Source organism: Mytilus galloprovincialis, chromosome 12, assembly GCF_965363235.1.
Source record: "Mytilus galloprovincialis chromosome 12, xbMytGall1.hap1.1, whole genome shotgun sequence".
NCBI classification, from domain to species: Eukaryota; Metazoa; Mollusca; class Bivalvia; order Mytilida; family Mytilidae; genus Mytilus; species Mytilus galloprovincialis.
This window is the reverse complement of record NC_134849.1, coordinates 66712961-66736205: the sequence shown is the minus strand read 5'-3', so window position 1 is coordinate 66736205 and position 23245 is coordinate 66712961. Positions and strand designations below refer to the sequence as shown.

Below are 23245 nucleotides of genomic sequence, written 5' to 3'. Positions count from 1 at the left end.
GACAACGGTATACCATACTACATATGTACTCCCATAAATGGGCGTATAAAAAAAAACGAGAAAAACTTATGAACTTAGTTACTACATCAACAAACGCAAACTACTATAAACATCAGATTCCTGACTAAGGACAGGTGACACACAATTGCTAGGGGTTTAAACATTTAAATGGTACCAAAGCTTCACGCTTATCTGAAACAATAGTGTAACATCAACAACACATTTATTTTTTTAAAAAACAGTTATTGACATGACACGGGTTATGTTCTTCTCATATATATTATGATAGTATGGTACTTAACCTCTAACGGGAGGAATTGTGCCTGATATTCATATGATGAAGACATAATCTTTCAATCAGTTTAATTGAGGTCTGGAGATGGCATGTCAGTTAACTGCTAGTAGTCTGTTGTTATTTATGTATTCTTGTCATTTTATTTATTTTCTTTTGTTACATCTTTTGACATCGGACTCGGACTTCTCTTGAACTGAATTTCAATGTGCGTGTTATTATGCGTTTACTTTTCTACATTGGCTAGAGGTATAGGGGGGGTTGAGAACTCATAAACATGTTTAACCCCGCCGCAATTTTGCGCCTGTCCCAAGTCAAGAGCCTCTGGCCTTTGTTCGTATTGTATGATTTTTAACTTTAGCTTCTTATGTATAATTCGGAGTTAAGTATGACGTCCATTATCACTGTACTAGTATACATATTTTTTGCCAGCTGAAGGACACCTACGGATGCGGGAATTCTCGCTTCATTGAAGACCCATTGGTGGCCTTCGGCTGTTGTCTGCTTTATGGTCGGGTTGTTGTGGCTTTGACACATTTCCTACTTGCATTCTCAATTTGATAGAAAGACACACTATAAAAAATTAATTGAAATGACTGCATTTGTTGGGGCCAAAAAGGGGTCTTACTGGACCTAACCCTTTGCACGAGGCAATTGCAAACTAAAGTTAACACACGGAAACAAAAATTGAATCATCATCCAATGTAATACTAAAAGATGGATCAACAGTCCCTTAGATTCTTACAGCCTACATAAGGCAGTCTGCATAATGTCTCAGTGGCAAATATTTCAGATATCAGCATAAAAAATTCATGTCAATCAAATAATAAAACTAAGAAGTGTATATTATACTGAACTCACTGCATTGGTTGAGGGAATATGCTATATATTTTGAACAGTTGTATTAATATTTTATATACTAAAACAAACCATAATATAATGATAAAAACTGATTGTGTCAAGTGCTACAATATTATATATTATTGCAGTGAGGTTAAATTCCCTGTCATTTATTCATCATCCACACAGTTACTTATCGGAGAATATTTTTTTCTATCATATACATGTATGTTATGATATTTTTCTAAGACCATCCACAAGAACTTGCAGTCGTCCTATAAAAATAGGAGATGTGATATGATTGCAAATGACAATGAAATTAACAACCATAGCCACCATACAGTGTCAACAATGAGCATTGTCCACTCTGGACCAACTATATTTCTTTTAGTTTATATAAACTTTTCTTATCTATTATTGAGTATTTTTAAAAAGAGTTTTCCTACACAACTACCTATCGTGGTGCTGCTTAAAATTTGAGGGGTAATCTTTAGATCCGATTTTATGTAATGGGACAATAAATCCGTTACCCATATTTCAGGAAATTTTGTTAAATATCTTTACAAAACATTTAAGCAGATATGATTGGCTGCGCTTGAGCATCTCATTCATTATAGAGTCAAAGCTGCTGAATTTTTTGTTTTTTTAGTGTTTCACAGGGGCTTGTTTAGTAGGTTAGACGAGCTTTTACTGTCAATAGCGAATGCTAACCTAAATGTATATTGTGTTTTTTTTTATGTAGGATAATGATCGTCATTGACAGTAAAAGCTCGTCTGACCCACCTGTGAGGGTTTAACTGCTTCATTAGTCTCTTTTTATACGACCGCAAAAAATATTGTGTGTGGTATATTGCTATTGTGTCGTCATCTGCGTCGTCATTTAGTTTCCGGACAATAACTTTAGTTTAAGTTAATGGATCTCTTTTAAGTATTACCAGAAGGTTCAATACCACTAAAGGAAGGTTGGGATTGATTTTGGGGTTTATACAATATGGTCCAAATAAATTAGGGGCCAAAGAGGGTGCCCAAAATATACATTTTTGTAGTTTTCAAACGATAACTTGTGTTTAAGTGTATGAATCTCTCTGAAATTATACCACAAGTTTCCATACCATGAAGGGATGGTTATTATTGACTTTTGTGGGTTATGGCTCAAAATGTTTTGGAATTAGGGGCAAAAAAAGGGGGAAAACTAGGTTTTTCTGATCAATGAACAATTAAGACAACTTTAAAGCAGTGGAAGGGAGGTCATTCAAAAACATTTAACATACAATGTAGGGAATGTTCGGATTAACCTCCCTTACACTTCTTGTAAATTATGTACAAAGATATGTCAGGTTTTGGACTAATTGCAAAACAAGAGGGGTATTCTAATAGCGAAGCCAGTGTTCACATCACTCCCGTTTCACTCGCTACCAAAATATGTATAGTTATCAAAGAGACATATATACAATTCAATGGTTATAAACAGATAAAAGAGGGACGAAAGATACCATCTATAGGGACAGTCAAAGTCAAAACAATCTTGTAATAAGATCATTGAGTATTGTTTTTATTGGTATAAATATTGATTTTGTTATCAGTAAATTAAAAGCTAACTAAATATTACTAGTATGTTATATACATATACATATTCATGGATCTACAATCTGTCGATACCTGCAACTTGGTATTGCACAAGGTCATGTTTTTCTCTGGTTGTTTATGACGTCTTTACACTAAATCCATTGGATGTTGGATGTGTACGGATTGATAGTTTAGTCTTAGATGCATGATTTTTTTATTAGTTGTTAGTGGCTTTGAACTAGCTGTCAAATAACTGCGAGTACTCTCAGATCTGTTCATTGCGTCTTTTTGTGTCGGGATGTATAAGTACCCGCGGGCCACTTCTACTTGTATTTTTGTCCATCCGATGAGTTAAGCCTTTTCAACTGATTTTTATAGTTCGTTCTTATGTTGTACTGTTAAACCACTGCCCCAGGTTAGGGGAGGGTTGGGATCCCGCTAACATGTTTAACCCCGCTACATTATTTATGTATGTGCCTGTCCTAAGTCAGGAGCCTGTAATTCAGTGGTTGTCGTTTGTTTATGTGTTACATATTTGTTTTTCGTTCATTCTTTTACATAAATAAGGCCGTTGGTTTTCTCGTTTGAATTGTTTTACATTGTCTTATCGGGGCCTATTATAGCTGACTATGCGGTATGGGCTTTGCTAATTGTTGAAGGTCGTACGGTTACCTATAGTTGTTAATGTCTGCGTCATTTTGGTCTTTTGTGGATATTTGTCTCATTGGCAATCATACAACATCTTCTTTTTTATAAACTCATAAATCGTAAATAAACTGACAACGCCATGGCTTAAAATGAAAAGAACAAATAATAGTTCAAACGGCACAACATAGGAAACTAAGAATAAACAACACGAACCCCACCAAAAACAAGAGGTGATCTCGGGTGCTCCGGAAGTGTAAGCATATATGTACATGCATAAGTGGTCATCTGGTTCTACTTTACGGTCTTAACTTTAGTTCGTGCATGTCTTTATAATTTACTCAAACTAGATAAATTACAGCAAATTGATTCGAGTGAAGCTCTACTGTGATATTCAAGTTTGGTATATTTTTACCCCGTTATTGATAGGATTTCAAATTCCTGTGGATAAATAAATCAGTTTTGGAAATGACATTTAAGAATCCTTCGTGGAATGTTAATCAAATAAAATGTAAAAGTTGAATTCTTACCCATCTCGCCTTTAGTGTCCTAGATTGAAGATATCCTACATTGTCCTAGCTGCATCTCATTTCTTCCATAAAATTTGCGTTTTGCTTCACGAATCATGATGTCAATATCAGTGTCATCTTGTTTCCGGGTGAACCGTACGGACTAATATTAAACCAAAGGCGGAGCATTTAAGATTCCATTTAAGCGGCATTTAATGATTGGAACCCACGCGTAGATTTATAAGTAATAAAAACAAGTAAACATGATTAATAATTGTATGTAACCGATTGGACCTTAAAAAAATATATGAATGTGGATTCCGTAATTTCCTCTGAGTCTCCATGGCAGTGTAATGGTATTTCCCGCGGTTATTTTTGTACAACTTATAAATAAAATACGGTATGACTATCACCTGCCACTATGTACCTAACAGAATGAACAATTTTGCAAAGACTCACTCAGTGTAAGTATATCGATATGGTGAATCAATTAACATGAAAAAACTCTGTAATTTCTAAATAATTTTACTGGACACAAAACACACGGGCACCTGGTCAATTCGTCACCTTATTTAAGTTAAATCGGCACCTTTTTTCAGGACATTTCTGAATATCAAAAACGGTTTTCATCTTTAATTTGAAAGTAGTTTTTGGTTCTCTTCTCTTCTGCAGTATATAATTTAAAGATGAGGATAAAAAAAAGAGAAAACACTTAAATGTTTTCAATATCATTGATTTTTTTTTATAATCTGCCTTTCCTGATTTTCCTGATCTTTTCAGTGGCGGATCCATAACTTTTCCTAAAGGGGGGCGCTGACTGACCTCTAATGGGGGTCCGCTCCAGTCATGCTCCAATGACTCCCTATATAATCAACCAAATTTTTCCAACAAAAGGGGGGCCATTCAGGCCTCCCCCAGCCCCCTCCCCTCTGGATCCGCCTATGCTTTTACCTGTCTACTTGTTTGTTAGTATTGTGCAGTTGTCATAAAATAGAAGTATTATTATAATAAATATAGGTTCCAGTAGGCTCTGTTGATTGTTTATACAGAGAGCACACAAGCTGATCATGATCATGTAAAGTTGGTTAAATGTCCAATGGTAGATGGAGAAACAGCACTGTATATACATAGAACACCTAGATTTTACATGTGGAAATATGGTTCCTTTTTGAAAGGAGGTTTAAGGACCAGTTGAATTATATTAGATAGTTTATAAAACAATTATATGGGAGTCTTCAACAGTTCACTTGCAAAACATAATATTAATTTTGGGTATGGACTAAACTACTGTGGGTTACCCGAATTAACAAGGGGCGGATTTGACTTGTTATGTCATATTGACTATCAAAGGTGCCCATTTGACCAAGTGCCAAATATGGCAAAATGACTAGAATTCGGACACAGTGTTAAATAAATTAAGATATATACAATTTTGTGTTGGAATGCACACTACACTGGCAGCTTTATTAACTAAGCTACATTAGATTGTAACTTGGGTTATATTCCTTGTGACTAATTATACAGGTATTAAAAATTATACAATTTTGAATAATGATATTGAAAATAAGGAGATCAATGTAGTATGATTGCCTATGAGATTACTATCTACTAATGTCCATATGAACTGGATGTAAGCATCTATATAGGAAAGATTAATACCTTAAACAATGAACAAAGCTCATACTGTCAGCTACAAACAATGTATAACAGGCCTTCAAGGCTTGACATGACAAAATGTAAAATGATTTGCCAAAATAAATCAAATATGGCAGACTGCATCAAATAACAACTAAATTTCATCCATACTTGGAACAGGCATAAATAGAATGTTGGAACTGTTGTGTAACAGCACAAAAGAGGAACAAAGTGGTGAAATCGGTTAGAAATTGTTTTGATTCATTAAATTGGTACAAAGCTAAAAAAAAAAGTCTGAAGACAAACAATCAAAACTTAATAGTACTTTCAGTTATTGAAAGCTCATTAAAAGCTAATAAAAGCTCAATCATTATATATAAATCATGTTTTCCCATACACATATATATGTATATGTACAAAAATGTATAGATGTAATTATCAGAGAAATTCGTTTTACAATTTTTGTTTAACATGTTTAATTATCGAATAAACTTATATATTTTTTATTAAAGTTTCCAAGCAAGTCAAAACATGCAATAACAAAAAACTTTTGGGACAGAAGATACTGTTTAAAAAAACGTGACTAAAGAAAAGAACAGGAAATGTACTTGTAATCGACACTGGAGAAAAAAATGGACTCTTCAGGTTAGAAGTTTTATTCTGCAATGACTTGTTTAATAGTTAATCTGTTTTTGAATAAACGAATATGTAAAGTATATTTTAGTGGGACAGCATCCCAACAAACAATAAATCAGAAGAGATATCAAATGGTAAATATTTTGATTACTAAATCCGACAAAGTTAATACCAAATGTGCCATGCTATAAATTATTCTTCACCTGAAGAAAGTATGAATTATGAATATATATGCAACAGGAATTTTACAGAAAAAAATCTGTCCTTTATTATGTCTATATGCTAGCTGCAAGTTTTTCACTGCATTTGCATATCTAGTGAGGTTAGTACTTTTTCATCTTTTTTAAATTTTGTCTTGCAAAACAACACATTGCAGGGATAAAGTAAATGCAACAAGTTGTCATTTTATCCAGTTTTTTTCATGTTTGCACATTCTCTTTCCCATACAATGTTTTGGTGGAGTTAATTAATAGTAGTTTGTACACATGTTGTCACTTGGAAATATAAATCATATGGAAAATAGCATTGTGAGCTCTCTCTAAGCCTATGTGAGTTGTAGGATTCTATATATATATATGTGATGTCTTAGCAGTGGCAGATCCAGAAATGTTCATCATTTGTTCATAAGTAGGGGCCACTGACTGCCTAATAATTTTTCATAATAATGTTCATTATATATTTGCCTTTCATGAACTTTTAACTTTCAGTTACATTCAGTTCTTGTGAAATTTGACATCTCTTATATAAACATAACAAATGTCTTTTTTACTTAATCACCTTTTTTTATGTTTACAGAAGAAATTGTCACATGAAAATGTCTTGGGCAAATTAAACGGAGAAGTAACTCTGCTAGGAAGCAGTTCCAGTGATTTGTAGCAATAGGACTGTGATGAATAGAACTTTAATATAAACTGAATCAAAATATAGAATTTACCAAACTTGTGTCAGATGATACTCTCATGCTTCTATTGGAGGACATCAATGATGACAAGTAAAGGAAAAGACAATAAATGACAGCATATCAAATATCACAATGTATATTTAGTCAGTTAACACATTAATTCATCTACATACTTTACAGCATTTCATTTTAACCATGTGTGAATTTTGTCTATTCAAGCTTAACAAAATGCTTTAAAATTAAAATATTAAATATTTTAGGCAGACATTTTTTGGTCATTTCATTTATTTTTCAAACTTTCAAGTTATTACATTCTTCAGTGGCGGATCCAGCCAAAAGCCCATTTTTCAAAGGGGTTTCCCAACCAAGGATAAAGGAGGGGTTCCAATCATGTCTTTCATTTATAAATTGTTAATTTCCACTACAAAAATAAAAAAAAATAAGCCAAAGATAAAAAATCAGTTATAAAAAAAATATAATTTTGAAATTCATGTAAAACACATGTAAAACATGTATTTTACATGAGTTTGTATTAACACATGTTTTACAAATGTGAAATATTTTATGCGTTTTGTAACGCATATTTAATCTATTTTTTTGCACGCCTGTTATACGCATGTTGTAAAAAACATGCGTTAAACGCACAAAAAACATACGTTTTACACACGTTTTCTTTACCATGCGTGAAACATGCTTGGCACTTTTTGCTGTGTATGTAGTGTACGTGTGTGACTTCACACTCAGAGTTGAAACACAGGTTTTTATTTTGAACAAAGCCGGAAAATCTTAATGCATATTGCGTTAGTGTTGAGAGCTAAGTAACTTAATTAACTCCTTCGAAGTAAAAAGTAAAATCACAAAAGAACTGAACTCCGAGGAAAATTCTAAGGATACTAGGAATTATTCAAATGTATATGTTAAACAAAAACAGACAATGCAACAGCTAAAAATGAAAAAGACCAATAGACAAAAGCAAACAAAACTCAACATGAAACACTAGAGACTGAGCAACACGCATCCCACCAAAAACTTAGGGTGATTGCATGTGCTCCGGAAATGATATCTCGATCCTTGCAATCTTTTGTGGAATGATATGTGAAATAAGATAAGATTCGTATCTCAAAACGAAAAAGATTACAAACTTTTTATGTCATTTTCTTGTGTGTTTTTTACAAGCAGAATCTACATGTAAAATTTAAAAGAAAACGTGGAGTAGATAGTTACGTACACTTTGCCCTAACGTGATATTTAGAAAAAAAAAGAAAAATCAAATATCATACAAGAATGATTGCTTATCTGATAGGTATCAGATAGTGTGCACAAGATATATTCATTTAAGATGTAATGGTAAAATTGAGAATTGAAATTTGAATTGTGTCGAAAAGGCAACAACCCGACCCTAGAGCAAACAACAGCCAAAGTCCACCAATGGGTCTTCAATGTAGCGAGAAACTCCGGCACCTGGAGGAGACATTCAGCTGGTTCCTCAACAATTATGTATACTAGTTCAGTAATAATGACGTCATACTAAACTCCTAATTATACACCAGTAACTAAAATTAAAAATCATATAAGACTAACAAAAGCCAGAGACTCGTGATTTGGGACAGGCGGGAAAATGCGACGGGGGTTGAAAACGTTTTATGAGATCTCAACCCTCCCAATACATCTAGCCATTGTAGAAAAACAAACATACAACAATAAGCACAGTAAAACTCATTTGAAGTGAAGTCCAAGTCCGATGAAAAGGTAAAAAAAGAAGGTAAACAAAATTACAATCATAGATAAATTAACAAAGGACTACCATCATAAAAAAAATATGACACGAACATAACTCCTGTCATGCCAACAACTGGTTTTAGAATAAAAGTGTTTAATTCCGATGCGAGGACCCTATAAGTGAATCAATATAAAAACCAAATTATGCAATCTTTAATGACCTGACAACAGTATCATAACTATATCCCTTGTTAATAAGTCTGTGTAAGGTGTTGTTATTTGAAGTGAAAAGTGACATGTTATCCCTTGTTAAAAACATTACCATAAAATATTGGATAAGAATTGCCATAACGTATAAGATGTCTGCATGTTGAGTTATATTTACAAATGATGTCCTTATACCGATAATAATATTTAGTAAATATTATGTCTAGTTTGATATATCGCAAACCCTGGTGTAATAATTTTTTCAGTAACACATAAATTGCTATCGCTAAAATATAATACGCTGTTACATACACGAGCAAATCGTACAACTTGAAATATACAAATACTATAAGATGGTGACAAGGGAACGTTACCATCTTAAAATGGATTATTAATGATATGAAATGAAAAATCATGTCTTTTAACATACGTTTTATAATCAAGCTTCCCGTTAATAATATAGATATCAAGATCGAGGAAAGGGCAGTGGTCATTGTTAGTATTAGCTTTATTTAAAGTTAGTTCAACGGGATAAATTCCTTTAGTATACATACTGAAGTCGTCATTAATGAGAGCCTATATATCATTCAGATATCTAATAGTAATGTTAAATGTTTGTATCAGATGTTGTTTTGATGGGTGTTTGCTGAGTTTCGGCAGTTATTGTAAGTCTTAACAAAACCAGGTCCACAATATGTGGTGCACAGTCCTTTGGAATTCCGACAACTTGACGATATACGGAATCTTCAAAGCGAACAAAAATGTTATCTGGTTAAAAATGAAAGGGCAGAAATAGTACCTAAGCATGTCTAATTAACGTATTTGTTTTGTTTGTTGCTTCTAAAAAATGACCTTAAAGAGTTTGAAAATATGTATTTGCATTCTGATTTGTTATTAAATTAGATGTTTGATTTTTTTCTAAATAAGAATATATATGAGATGAAGTGGTATATAAGGTAGAAAATCCAAACTTTGAACAGACTAAAAATCACCCTTTTTCCATTCCTTTACCCGTATCAAAATCTTTGATATGTATAATGACTCGTCGATAATTAATAACACAAACTTACATAGGCCATTATCACAAACAAAAATAGCACAGGTTATACCTCTACTAAATCTGACCAGATCTTCAGCCTACAACAAAAAAAAAGCTTTTTTATAAAAGGTTTGTCATAACGTTACTATATTTAGAAATAAGTAAAACTGACATTGTTCAAATGTGTGTTATAACGTTGAATAGCATATCTATTTAATTTTTAATCAAGTGATATTCAAATGATGAATTCAAACAATTGTATTAACCGGTGTTGCTAAGTCTAATACATGTCATTTTGTTCCTTTTTGAAGAAGACATCCTAAAGTTAACTATGTATAATTTAATTTGTGATAATATGTTCAAGAATTTAAATAAGAAGTTATTAACTTTTAAAACAAAATAAGATTAAGAATTTTCTGTCTTCAATGCTCTTCAACTTCTACTTTATGTGGCCCTTTTGCCATTTTTTAATTCAAGCGTCAATGAGTCTTTTGTAGACGAAACGAACGTCTGGGCTATATATGAAATTTTAATCCTGGTATCTATGATGCGTTAATTTACAGACTTAAAACATTGTTGTGACTTGTGTTCTTTATTTCAATGATTGGACTATCATTTACCTGTAAAAACCATTATGTTACCTTTAGCTGTCCAATATTTTAAAGAATAGCCTTCTTCTTTCTTAAAAATATTGAACAGCTAAAGGTAGCATAACTGACACTTACAGATAAATGAAAGTCCAATCACTGAAATAAATAACTATCAATTACCCTAATTGTTTTCATCATGTAAAGAAAAATTCAACCAAAGAACAAATGACAATTAAAAATAAAAGTTTTATTAAAGTCAACTTCCAACACAATAATTTTGTCACTCATCAAAACGTTTTCTTGAGGAAAAAACACTTTCAAAATGATTTTTAACACTACTAATACTTATATCACAGCCATTTTTCTCATGTTTTTAGGTTGTCTCTTTTCGCACTAATTCAATACGTGGATTATTGCTGTTGAAAGTCTTGTTTTTCTTGCAAGTCTGGTTTTTGTAGCCAGTCTTGTTTTTGTTGCCTTTTGAATTTCTTTTTTAAAAGATTTATCCTCGTCCGTCTTTATGTAATCAAAATTGACATCTGGTGTTGCTCTTATTCTTCTTTACATCATTTTCAACTACAATTAAAATGAAAAAAGCAATATAGTAATGCTTCTAAAATTTCATAAATAATGGCGCAATTCAATGGCCACGAACAACCTCAACCTTATCCTGTGTACAAAGTGCGAATCTAAAACTTCCTTCATGAACGAGGGTAGTTGCGGATCAAGAAAAAACAAGAACCTGTCTTCATATACTATTCTTTTTTTTCACTAACCCTGAAAAGAAAAAAGCACGAGAAGAAACAAGAAACAAATAGGAGAGGACTAAATTTTGAACAATATATATGAAACTTGCCATTATTAGCTGTTTTGACTGTAGCCTCTTTGTAATCCACACTGAAATAATGTATCTGAATAGATTCTGAATACACACTTGATTCTAATCCAAAGTTTGAAACAATACAATCACTAGTAACGACATCTCTTTCGTCTTTATTGCAGAAAAAATATACGTTCATCACTCTATCCATTTTGAAACACAAAACGCATGTAAAGGTATTCACGGAAACTATGAGCGAAAACTATGAAAAAATCCTTACGCACGCAAAAATCATGATACGCATACCCTGTGTCTTATTCTTCATGTACCAATAGCACATACTTTCAATTTCTCGTCCAATCAAATTGCTTGAATTTGCCTCCTGACTTTCTTAGAACATACTTTATCCATGTACTAAGCAACTACGCATATATGACCATAAGCATGATAAGGGTAAGATTTCATTGTATCGTAATCAAGATATTGAAATAAAAATTGCTACTGGCTATTTTGAAAAAAATGTTGTGTTCCAAATAAAACTAAATAGTGTGTAATTAGTTTTCAAATTAATGTTTAAACATCCCCCTATTACATCTTTGAATCTAAAAATGTTTTTGACAATTAAAAGTTTCTTTCATTTAAATAAAGAGTAACAAATATAGTTCTTTATAAAACAATGTCATCTAAATTATAAGCATTTATCTTCCATGTAATTACTGTGTACCCAAAATAGAGTAAACCATGAACCCTTGTGAAGGGAAATTAAAGCAATTTGATCTATTTCGTTATGGATTGATTGTTTATTGGTTGCTTAATGTCCAGTGACAGATATTTCATGCATGTAAACTATCCATTGGACTATCAATGGGTACATACCAGGGGCAGATCCATCCATTTTTAAAAGGGCTTCCAACCAAAAATAAAGGTGGAAGGGGTCCAATTGTTTGTTCTTATTCAAAGCATTGATCATCCCTCAAAAATAAGCGTTTTCCACAACCCTCTTTTTTGATCTGCCACTGCAAACTATCTATATATTTTAAAATGTATTATGTATAGTAAAACACAGCTTTATACAAATATACCAATAAACATAATTACACCAGCAATTACAATCTTTTTTTATTCTGGTGTCAATATCTTACAATGATAATAGTGAGTAGATTTACAAAACTAAGTAAATGAGCTATACCTAGTCAGCCAAAACATATCAATAGACTTAATACAGTATTACTCAAGTTGTAAATATGTATTAAACGTGTATAGAAAGGTATATACTATGGAAATAAGAGTTTGGAGCAAGCCCCTCGCTCTCATTTCCATAGTATATACCTTTCTATACCCTTACCGACACATACATGTTGTTTACCTTTAGCTGTACTCTCTTTTTATCTATATTTTTACGTTGAGCTACTGTTCAAAGGGGCCAACAAATAGGATATATTTTAATGTAAAAAAGTGCATTCACAAATCAATTTTCATACTTAATAAAAATAAATCTTTGCTTGCTTTTTCGTTTGTTTTACCTTTTTTGACGTGTTAAACAATGTTTTAAGTAAGATATAAGGCTCTAACAGTCCATTCTGTAATCGGCTTTTATCCTTTATTTATTCATACAAACTTAAAAAACATTTTATTTTGGTTAATTTTACGAAAAATGAGATAAAAACTAAATCAGATGTTCAATTATTAACTCTAAGTCAGAGATTATCAAAGAGAGAATGGAAAAGGGATACTCCAAATGACAATAAACTGCCAAATTATTTGGAAATACATGTTACATATTTATCAATTTTAAAAGAGGTACCAAAGGGACAATCAAAATGCACAAATCGAGAGGAGCCGACTGTATTATTGCGGGAAATCTTAAATAAAGGCAACAGTAGTATACCGCTGTTCAAAACTCATAAATTCATGGACAAAAAACAACAATCGGGGTAACAAACTAAAACCGAGGGAAACGCATTAAATATAATAGAACAACGACAAAGCACTAAAATGTAACACACACAGAAACGGACCAAGCATCAGACAAAATCCCACGAGAATAACAAATATCACATCAAAACCAAATACATGAATTTGGGATAGACAAGTACCGTGACACGTCTTATCGCAATGTGAAATTACACTCAAAAATAAGAGAAAACAAACGACTCAACGTTAAAATGTAACACACACAGAAACGAACAATAATATAACAATGGCCATATTCCTGACTTAGTACAGGACATTTTTAAAGGAAAAAATGGTGGGTTGAACCTGGTTTTGTGGTATGCCAAACCTCGCACTTTAATGGCAATGTTAAATATAACATTGAAATGACAACATAATATTACAGAACTACAATACAAATAAATAGGAGAACGTATTAGACAAAGAAACACATGATTCATGGATAACAAAAAGCATCAGGTTTAAAATTCAATACGCCAAAAACGCGCCTCGTCCACACAAGGCTCACCAGTGACGCCCAGATATAAAAGATCGAAAGTGAAAAAAAGTACAAAGTTGTACAGCAATGAAGATTAAAAATTGAAAAAAGTTGTGTCAAATACGGCTATACGGGTAAACTACCAAACAACACAAAAATGTCAACACAAAACATTACAAAAGACACACACCAAACACATATTAGGAATCATCTCAAATGATCTGAAAGGTAAGCAGATACTGTCCGATATGTTGAATCTTTCGTGCTTTTCCATTACATGCATTTCATTTCATTTGGTAAGGTTACATACCATTACGGTACAGTTTTCTCCTAGATTCATTCTCGTTTTTCGACATATTTTTGAAATAGATTATTATTCAGCGCATTGATGGTTTTATTTTCTTTCCGCTATGACACAGAACCGCTTTAGAAATGCAATATTAGTAATTGTGTATTGAATATGTAAGAATGATTTTTTGGTATCACAGGTTTTTCTTTAAGATAAAAACAGCTTTTTTAAAGTTAAAGTCAAATTGGAGCGGATAAGTGTTATTTCCGGAAGATATATATCTTCATGAATGCTGACATCTTCGGAAACTAAATGAAGCCATGCTTCAGACTAGTGGAAATTGTTAATTATATATCCCAGTTTGTTCTAAAAGGACAAATTCCTACGTCTTTTGATACGACTGCTAGTATTTTTTGCCAAAAGAAACCATTGAATCGAAATGGTTAGGAAATGACACATGTATAGTCATTCGTTTAAAGAAGAAAATTATACGATTCGACCTGAATTCTCATTAGTTCTATAAAACATGACCATTGGAATATTTCTATTGGTATATCAAATTATAGAGCGCATGCCATATGCAACGCTAGTATGTCTTTTGTAGGAGGCAGTGATTGGTTGCCAAGTTTTTAAGATATGGATATTTGAAGTTAAGACATATTTAAAGAGAAATTAAGTTCTGCACTCAAGGTTCTTACGATGAAACAAGATTTTGTTATATCAGTTTAACACTCAAATGACATATTTACGACACAACTTAATTTGTCTATTGTAGCAGTTCCCTCTGAACTATATCATTAATTGTGGCCATAAAAACTATGTCCACCCTAATGACCCTATATGACCACAAATATTTGTTGCTTAATTAATAATCAAGTCCGGCAATTAAAACGGAGTCATGGCTCCCACCGAATAGTAAGCTATAAATGGTCCCTCATGACTAGCCCGGCAAGTGTAAAACAATAAAAACAAATTCTAATATCAATTTTGTTTTAACACCAACAAAACGGAATCCATAGGATTGAATTACTGTTTGCGTGGAAATTTTGTCAGTCGAATTTGAACATTATGTTACTTTTCCACGACATCAAACCTGCACCTGGGGGCATTTTGAATATATAATCTAAAATAGAACATGTAGAAAGTAAAAAAAATATTGATAATTTATATATTGTCATTGACATCAACTATATAACAGCGCTTACAGTGCAATTTTTAAAAATAATGTTTTCAAAACTGTCTTTTGAAAGAAAATATATTGGGAGTGAATGTCTAACACGTCTAGGACAAACCCGAGTTGAACTTCAAAGCAATTAGCAATAAGCGATATTTGACTCGGTTATAAAAATCCTGATTGTTGAACTATGGTATAATCAATCGTTCATGCTCCGTTGATTCCGTTCTAGCGAATTCATGGAAGATTTGTCGATTGTTAGAATGTCAACAATTTTTTATCCTCGAGAGAATCTGCTAGTATTGCTCCGAAAACGGCCGAGCTTAAACGAGTTCAAAATTACAGTACTATTACACTTTTTCGAAAGTCGCTGATCCGTCCAAGTAAATTGTGGTCGTTTAAGACAGTGCATGTGGTGGCTTTATACAAATTAATGCGGTAGCAGGAGATTGCTTAACAAAATCAAAACAAATAGGGAATTGTACTGGAGGGAGATTTGAAAAAAGTGGTGGTTCAATACAGGTATTCGTTGAGGAAGGTTTGACTGTATTTCATTTTCTTTTTGAGAAAAAATATCAACAATTATTTTGAGTATCGAGTTAATATTACACGAATCCAATATATCACGTTGATGAACTTCACATGTATCTTGATTTGTCTAAAAGTATGCAAATTGGCATGTCTTGCTTTCATGGTCTAGTAGTATCAGAAGGTTTAACGTAAGGACTGCAATAATTGAATATGTGCATACGTTTCAATATTGTCCACCGTTTCAACAAGCCAGTTAAATCAAACAAGAACAATTTTACGAAATTAGCACCGGGATAGCGGTTTCAATTGAAATCTACGGATATTTCTTATCATTATATTCTTTAATATTGGCAATATGATATACTTATAATTTGATTATTCATTAGTAAGAAAAAAGTATTCATTATTTTTATGTAATATTACTTTTTGTTCTTGAACATTTTAATCTCAAATGTCCCACTCTATGGCGATAGAAAAATGAATTTAAAGGATAAATTGCTGTTTGTGTTTATATTTTGTCAGCCGAAATTAAAGCTATATGTAAATATCACACTTTAAACTAGCCTGTAACTAGTTGTATTTTGAATGAATTGAACTGTTTTTGTATAAGATAATTTAAAGACACTATGCAACACATAATAGTTATCTGAAGTTTAATTATAGAGGATAGTCTATCCAAGTACCGATAAATATTTAAAGTAACATTATAAGTATTTAAATAAAAATTAAAACTACATATTTTATGACGTAGAAATCTGTTGATCACTATTATTCACTGCACGCATTGATAATTTTCTATAAGAGTGACATTTAAACATTTGTGTTAAATATAACAAAAGTTTATAATGTAAATTTTGAATTGAAATGAAAACGTTTGTTTAGTTTTTTAATTTATTTTTTTGTTAATTGTTTATCATTTTGATATTACATATTTTTAATGTTTCAAATAAAATATTTCTAAACCGTTTTTAATACAGTAAGTTCATTTTCATATGGAACGATTTTGGAGGAATTTGACATTCTCAAGTAACAAGTCAGCAGCCGATAACGTTATCAATAAATGTTGATCTTTAAAGAGCTTTGAATTAGTAAGATGTATCCTAAAAACGATGTCAATAATTTTACACTGTAGCTATAACCACACACGTTTTAAAAATGACGTGCTTCTAAACTGGTACTGAAGAATTTTTAAAACATCATATTCAAGAATTGATATTTCAATAATACAAAGTGCATATGGAAAAGTATAGACTTTTCAACATTTAATCCCTTGCATTGATCTTAGAATATTTTTACTACATGTAGTATTAATAACGGACGTGAATTCGTCAGTTATATGCTGGAATGTCAGTCGCACATTTATCATTTTATCAATAATTATCTTACCATGCCAAATACAATTGAATTTGAAAAAAAACAATTCTTTATTCTAGTTTTACTAAAAGATATTAAGCAAAATACCATTATAGAAATTGATAAGTGTAGATTTTTTTAATAAACTTACTTTTTAGATGCTCATTCAATTTTACTAATCCATTTACTTGTACATTTTCAGCATCCCACTATCCAGGAAATTATACTGAGGTCTAAAAAACGAAAATGATAAAGTAACAAATTTCATATATTGCAGATTCATTTATATTCTATTTTCTCTTTTAAAAACAAACTGTCATCAAAGAGGGATGAAAGATACCAGAGGGACAGTCGAACTCATAAATTCGATATTTCATCAAAGAGAGGCAAAAGATTTTTTTTTTGCGAAATGTGCTGTAAGTAACGTGACGGTACCCAAATTGCACCTATTTTGACAGTTTTTTCAACTGATTTTTTGATGATCAAGACAAAATTTTCCATTTTGTGTGTATTTTGTAGCCGTATCCTTCTTTATTATATAGGTACACCAATTTGATTTTCAATCCATATGGAATAATAAAAAAATTGGTCTGAACTAACCTCCAAATCATGAATGATTCTGTAATGAGGAGTACCCAAATTGCATCCATGCTTAAATTCGCATCTTCTAAAGTCGAATAACAGAGCTTTTGTTTATTTTTTTTCAAATATTTTGAACAATTGGATATTTTTCCATGCTAACACTTCAGTTTTTAAGAAATGGATACTAGAAACATTTTGTATTTGTTAATTTTAAAAAGATGACGTTTTGATAACGTCGCATAGCGACGTTTCAGTATATTTTGCTTTTTCAGTAAACTCTTCATCTGCTAATAAATACTGTTAACGTTTTGTGTATATTTTAATATTTTTTACCTATGTTGAAAGACGTGCATAGTATCAAATCATAAAAATACAAATATAAGCATCTTGGAAATCTTGTAAGATTTGCCCTGCTATTTTTGCGAAATAGGTGCAATTTGGGTACTCGGTGCAATTTGGGTACCGCTACGTTAATTGGTAATTTTGACTATTAGGTCAATTAATTAATATACTTACACATTGTGTATGTATTTAGCAATCTGAATTACACAATTGAAAATACTTAATGTACTGTATATGACCACAATACACAAACTTGAACGATGCGATTATTTATGTTTTAAATTTTCCGAAACCCAACCGAACTATATAATATTAAATGTGGTCACTTTAGACCCCTGTGTTCACCTTGTGAATTTATAGCTATGAATGTAAGAAATTCACAATTGTCAATTTATGAAACCAGTGTATATATCATTAGCTTTTTGTGAGTTAGAAAAACCAAAATGCTTTCTTCAAGTGTTATCGAGTAACAGAAATCAAATAATTTTACAAATTGTATAAAGAAGTGCAAACATGTTCATATAAACTTACGTTTAGTCTTCTCTCTATTGTTGTCGATCTATCAACCAGTACAACTATAATTATGTACAACTTTCTCCTTGACCTTAGAATGTGTCTGATATACACACAGGTAAACTTTAAAAATAATGTTTAACATTTAAAGGCAATTAACCGTTACGAAAATTGGTTTCATAAAAATATTGGTATCCAGTATACGGATTGGTATTTATTAAGAGTGTTATCAGATTAAAAGTAATATGACACCCACGTTTTAGCTTTCTAAAAAGCCATGAACTACTTCGTTCTACACTAATTTTAGGTTATATGTGTGCATGTGGAAATGTGTTTTTTTAGATATTGATTGATATAAAATGGATGTATTTTAAGACTGTGCGTTATACACTCATGCTTTTAAAATTTAAGATTTCTTGATGAAAATTAAAACAATTATAAATTTAGACACAACTCTTGAGGTGTGCCTCTCTGAAGGGTTGCCTATATTGTCAGAAGTTATGAAATACAGATAATGCATTTTTGTAAACATTGTATAGGAACATTGTTTAGCAAAGCAAATCGTGCAAATTGCAGAGTAACAAAAAATTAAACACGTATTGATAATTGATATTTCAAAATTGAATTTATCTGTGAAATGTATGCATAATAAAACGAACATGAATTAATGACAGGTGATCGGTACTAAAATACACATAATTACTTTTCCGGCATTTGATGTCTTATCCTGGACGAGAAAAGTCTGTAATTCTTTATCTCATTTAAGCCAATAGCTGTTGCTGTATCTCAGCCTCATTATAAAACAATCAATCAGAATGTATACGTGATAAGTAATTCATTCAAAATGGCGTGTATTTCGACTAAAACTAATAGCTCCGCATCGTGATGCGAAGCAATAAGGCGAATGATAAAAGGAGAACTGTCAAAACTCCCTAGTCGATGAAAACTGAACTGAGAATGAGTGGATAAAAAAGAAATCCGACAATTAGATAAGCAAGTCCATAAAACACTACATAGAAATCGTAAGACAAGGTAACAAAAAGTATGTCAGAAATGATAGAATAGTGGAATAGTGGATAATAATATCCAGATACAGATTATCATGTTGTACTCGTGAGCCTGCTCCTGGGAAATGCAAATGATAATTTCATTCCGTGATCTCAAAATAGAAGAACAGAATACGAGACTATGATACACTAATTGGAACATATCCATAATCATCCTTGATTTGCTTTAGATTTTTGGTGTTTTAAGGCCACTTTTAAGCTCCACTTTTGGCTACTTCATGGCGGCTAGTTTTATTGGTGGAGGTAGCCGGAGTGCCCAGGGAAAACCACCGATCTTTTGGAAAACTGACAATCCTAGTCAATTAAGATTGGAGACGCGTGCACCTGCACGATCGGGGTTCGAACTCACAACCTATGTATTGACTGGCTAGTGATTACAATAGTAACTACTTACACCACTCGGCCACAGAGGTCCTTAATAATTATCATTGGCAGATATTCCATAATGGCCAACCGGTATGAGTGTGTACATGATAGCCAACACGATAAGGCATCCAAATGACTCCTAAAGGACAATGTAAACTTCACAACTCGGCACGGCACCTTGGTCAAATCACTCCCAGTAAAACACTAGCAAAGGCATCATATAGATTTTTGTTTAAATCTTCAATGATTAATCATTCGAATTCAACTTTCTTTTTGTTGTAGCCTTATTCATATATCACATTTTATGTCTTTAACCAAATTGTGTAAAAGAGGGACGAAAGATACCAAAAGGACAATCAAACTCATAAATCGAAAATAAACTGACAACGCCATGGCTAAAAATGAAAAAAGCAAACAGACACAACATAGAAAACTAAAGAATAAACAACACGAACCCCACCAAAAACTAGGGGTGATCTCAGGTGCTCCGGAAGGGTAAGCAGATCCTGCTCCACATGTGGCAAACATGTGTAAATGTATGCCAAATATTCTGTCAATAATTAACATAGTTGACCATTAGGCTCTCAAGCCAATATGTATCTAGAAATCAAAGTTTAAATACAACGAGAGGTGCTATATATGAACATACACTAGCCATTTAAGTATCAATAAAGGTATAGGTAAATAAAAGACCTTTGACTAAGTTAACTCGATTCATGTTTACATTTATATAATTACGAATAAACTTTTGACCTGTTGGCCTCAAGGTCAATTCATTAACCCACAAATTGTTGATTACCAAAATTAATCATTTATTATTGTCAGTGTGCAATAAAATTGACGGTACTAATTTTCTTGTCCCAGATGCGCATTTCGACAATACATGTCTCTTCAGTGATGCTCGTGGCCAAAATATTTGAAAGCCAAAGCTTAAATAAAAGATGAAGAGCTATAATCCAAAAGGTCCAAAAAGTATAGCCAAATCCGTGAAAGGAATCAGAGCTTTGCATGTGCAAATGCGTTCTTGATTACTACACTGCAAAATAAATAATAGATCAGATTTATATGACTTAATTTAAAACTTAATTAAGGCCAATTATATTGACGTTATATAGGTATGAAACGGACGATACTTTCTTTTTAATTTTAACCCTTCTGTTGCAATCTAATTTCTGGAAGATTCAGTCATCAATATAACACAGTCAAAACTAAGGGGTCATCCATAATTGTCAACCATTTTCCAAAGTGTACAAAACGTACACTTGGGGGGAGGGGGTTAAAAAATCAACATTTTTACCGTACGCTTTTTTTTTTATTTCCGGAATTTATATCGTTTCCGTAGGGAAAGTCGATTTATAAAATCGAGAATTGGCTTGGGTGTGTTTCTCTTATTTCTTCTTTATTATTTTCACTTGATGATATAGATTTCGATGTCATAATTCTACTCAATCGGGATTGAACGATTACAAGATCAAATCATATGAAAACTAAATCTTTCAAAAATATGAACTAGTAAAATTATTTAAACAAAACGTTTGCAAGCATCAGTACCCCTGATTGTCAATTTCACCTGCTTTATTATTGATCGATATCGTTTTACTCTGTTTAATAAACAAAATTGATGGAAACACTAACATGCTAAATTCTTTGAATGTTTTGATTTTGACAAGACGTCATTTTGTGAAAAGATTTTAAACTGGTCCTTCGATTAATTTCCTTGTAATGCGTTCCAAAATAGTAAACCAGTAAACCGGAAGTAAACTGATTTTTTCTTAGTATAAGCCTCCTTTAATTAGGAGCACCTCCATATGAAGTTTAACCTTAACTTAAAAAATATCCTATATATGTACACGTTACAGTATATATACATAAACGATAATAGTGCCATGAATGGCATATTTACAGGGACCTTTTAAATAGAAATACAGGCGGGAAAATTAAAAACTCAAAATGTTTTAAAAAATTACACTTTTATTGATTACTGTCTTGAGCTCTGATTCCATCAACAACTGTCAGTCCATACTTTACAAATGCAATATAACCATGCATTTCCCTTTCTTTGATTCTTAGCATAATTTATGTGCCCTTTTGATAATCTTTTGCATGTTCTAGGTGCCCTTTTTTATTGGAGTTACCATTCCCACTGTGTGATAGGGGAAACACTAATTTTTGTACTCTTTATTCTGACAAAACACAAGCATCATAGATGTCATCAAATAAAACAGTCAGATATGTTTTAGTTTTTTTTCAATGCAAATTTCTATATTAAACTAAAATATAATAGACATGATCTTCTTTTTATTAAGAATGACTGATTCTTCTCTTGAAATCTGAAAATGGTTGATGTACACTTTTTGAGGGAGGGTGGGGGGTCTGAAAAAGTGTACGTTTTGTACACTTTGGAAAATGGTTGACAATTATGGATGACCCCTAAAGAAGTCTTAACATTTTGTTATTCTATTAAATAATTTGCTTTGTTTAAGTCTGTCCAAGTGACAGAAAAAATGTTATATTACAGGACAAACTATTTACTAAACAGACATTTTAGATCTATTTTACAACTATTTTTGTCGATCGATCGTCCTGTACATATACATGAAAAACGTTAAGGACTGAAAAATTATTCTTACTTACAGATAATGTTTGTAATGGTGTTCGGTATTATAGGCAAAACTCCGTTTTAAATGTACATTTAGAAATTATATTAGCAAAATATTTAGAGCATTAAAATCTCGAAAAGTCATGATACCTTCATTGAAAAGAAACCACAAAAAGTAGAAGAAAAAAACAAACAAGTCCAAAGTAAAAACCAATTGTTCAGAGAACAATTGCAGGTCTTTCCACCCTTAAAGATCGATTTTGATATAGAACTATGAAAATTTGAAATATGATATCCAGCGTAAAATGAGAGCTAATTGTAAAATTAAAATAAAATTGAGAATGGAAATGGGGAATGTGTCAAACAGACACACACTGATTCCAATAATATATGGTTTCAATACATTTTTTTCTTCTAAATAAGGTTTCAAAATGTCACTTCCGGTTTAATTTGATAGTTAACATGATACTGATTCCAAAAATATATTGTTCAATACACTTTTACATTAAATGAGAACAAAAAATGGCTACTTCCGGTTTACACAAGGTCATATGTATACATATGAGGTAAAAGCAAACGTCAAAATTTAGAACGTCAAT

At 31.9% G+C, this 23245-nt stretch overlaps 1 protein-coding gene across 4 annotated transcripts in view; it reads right to left on the bottom strand.

Moving 5' to 3' along the window:
• The window catches only part of LOC143054607 (uncharacterized), a 51805-nt gene extending 33085 nt beyond the window's left edge, over positions 1-18720 (bottom strand). For 2 of the 4 annotated variants that reach the window (XM_076227618.1, XM_076227621.1), the window contains exons 1-3: positions 18633-18720; positions 17329-17410; positions 10021-11155 (exon numbers count right to left, since the gene is read on the bottom strand). In XM_076227618.1, the coding sequence (XP_076083733.1) occupies positions 10021-10029 (9 nt within the window). In that variant the 5' untranslated portion in view covers positions 10030-11155; positions 17329-17410; positions 18633-18720. Of the gene's footprint in view, positions 1-10020; positions 11156-12275; positions 12598-17328; positions 17411-18632 lie in introns of those variants that run through there. The other 2 variants (XM_076227619.1, XM_076227620.1) reach the window with 2 other exon arrangements.
• Positions 18721-23245: the final 4525 nt, after the last annotated feature.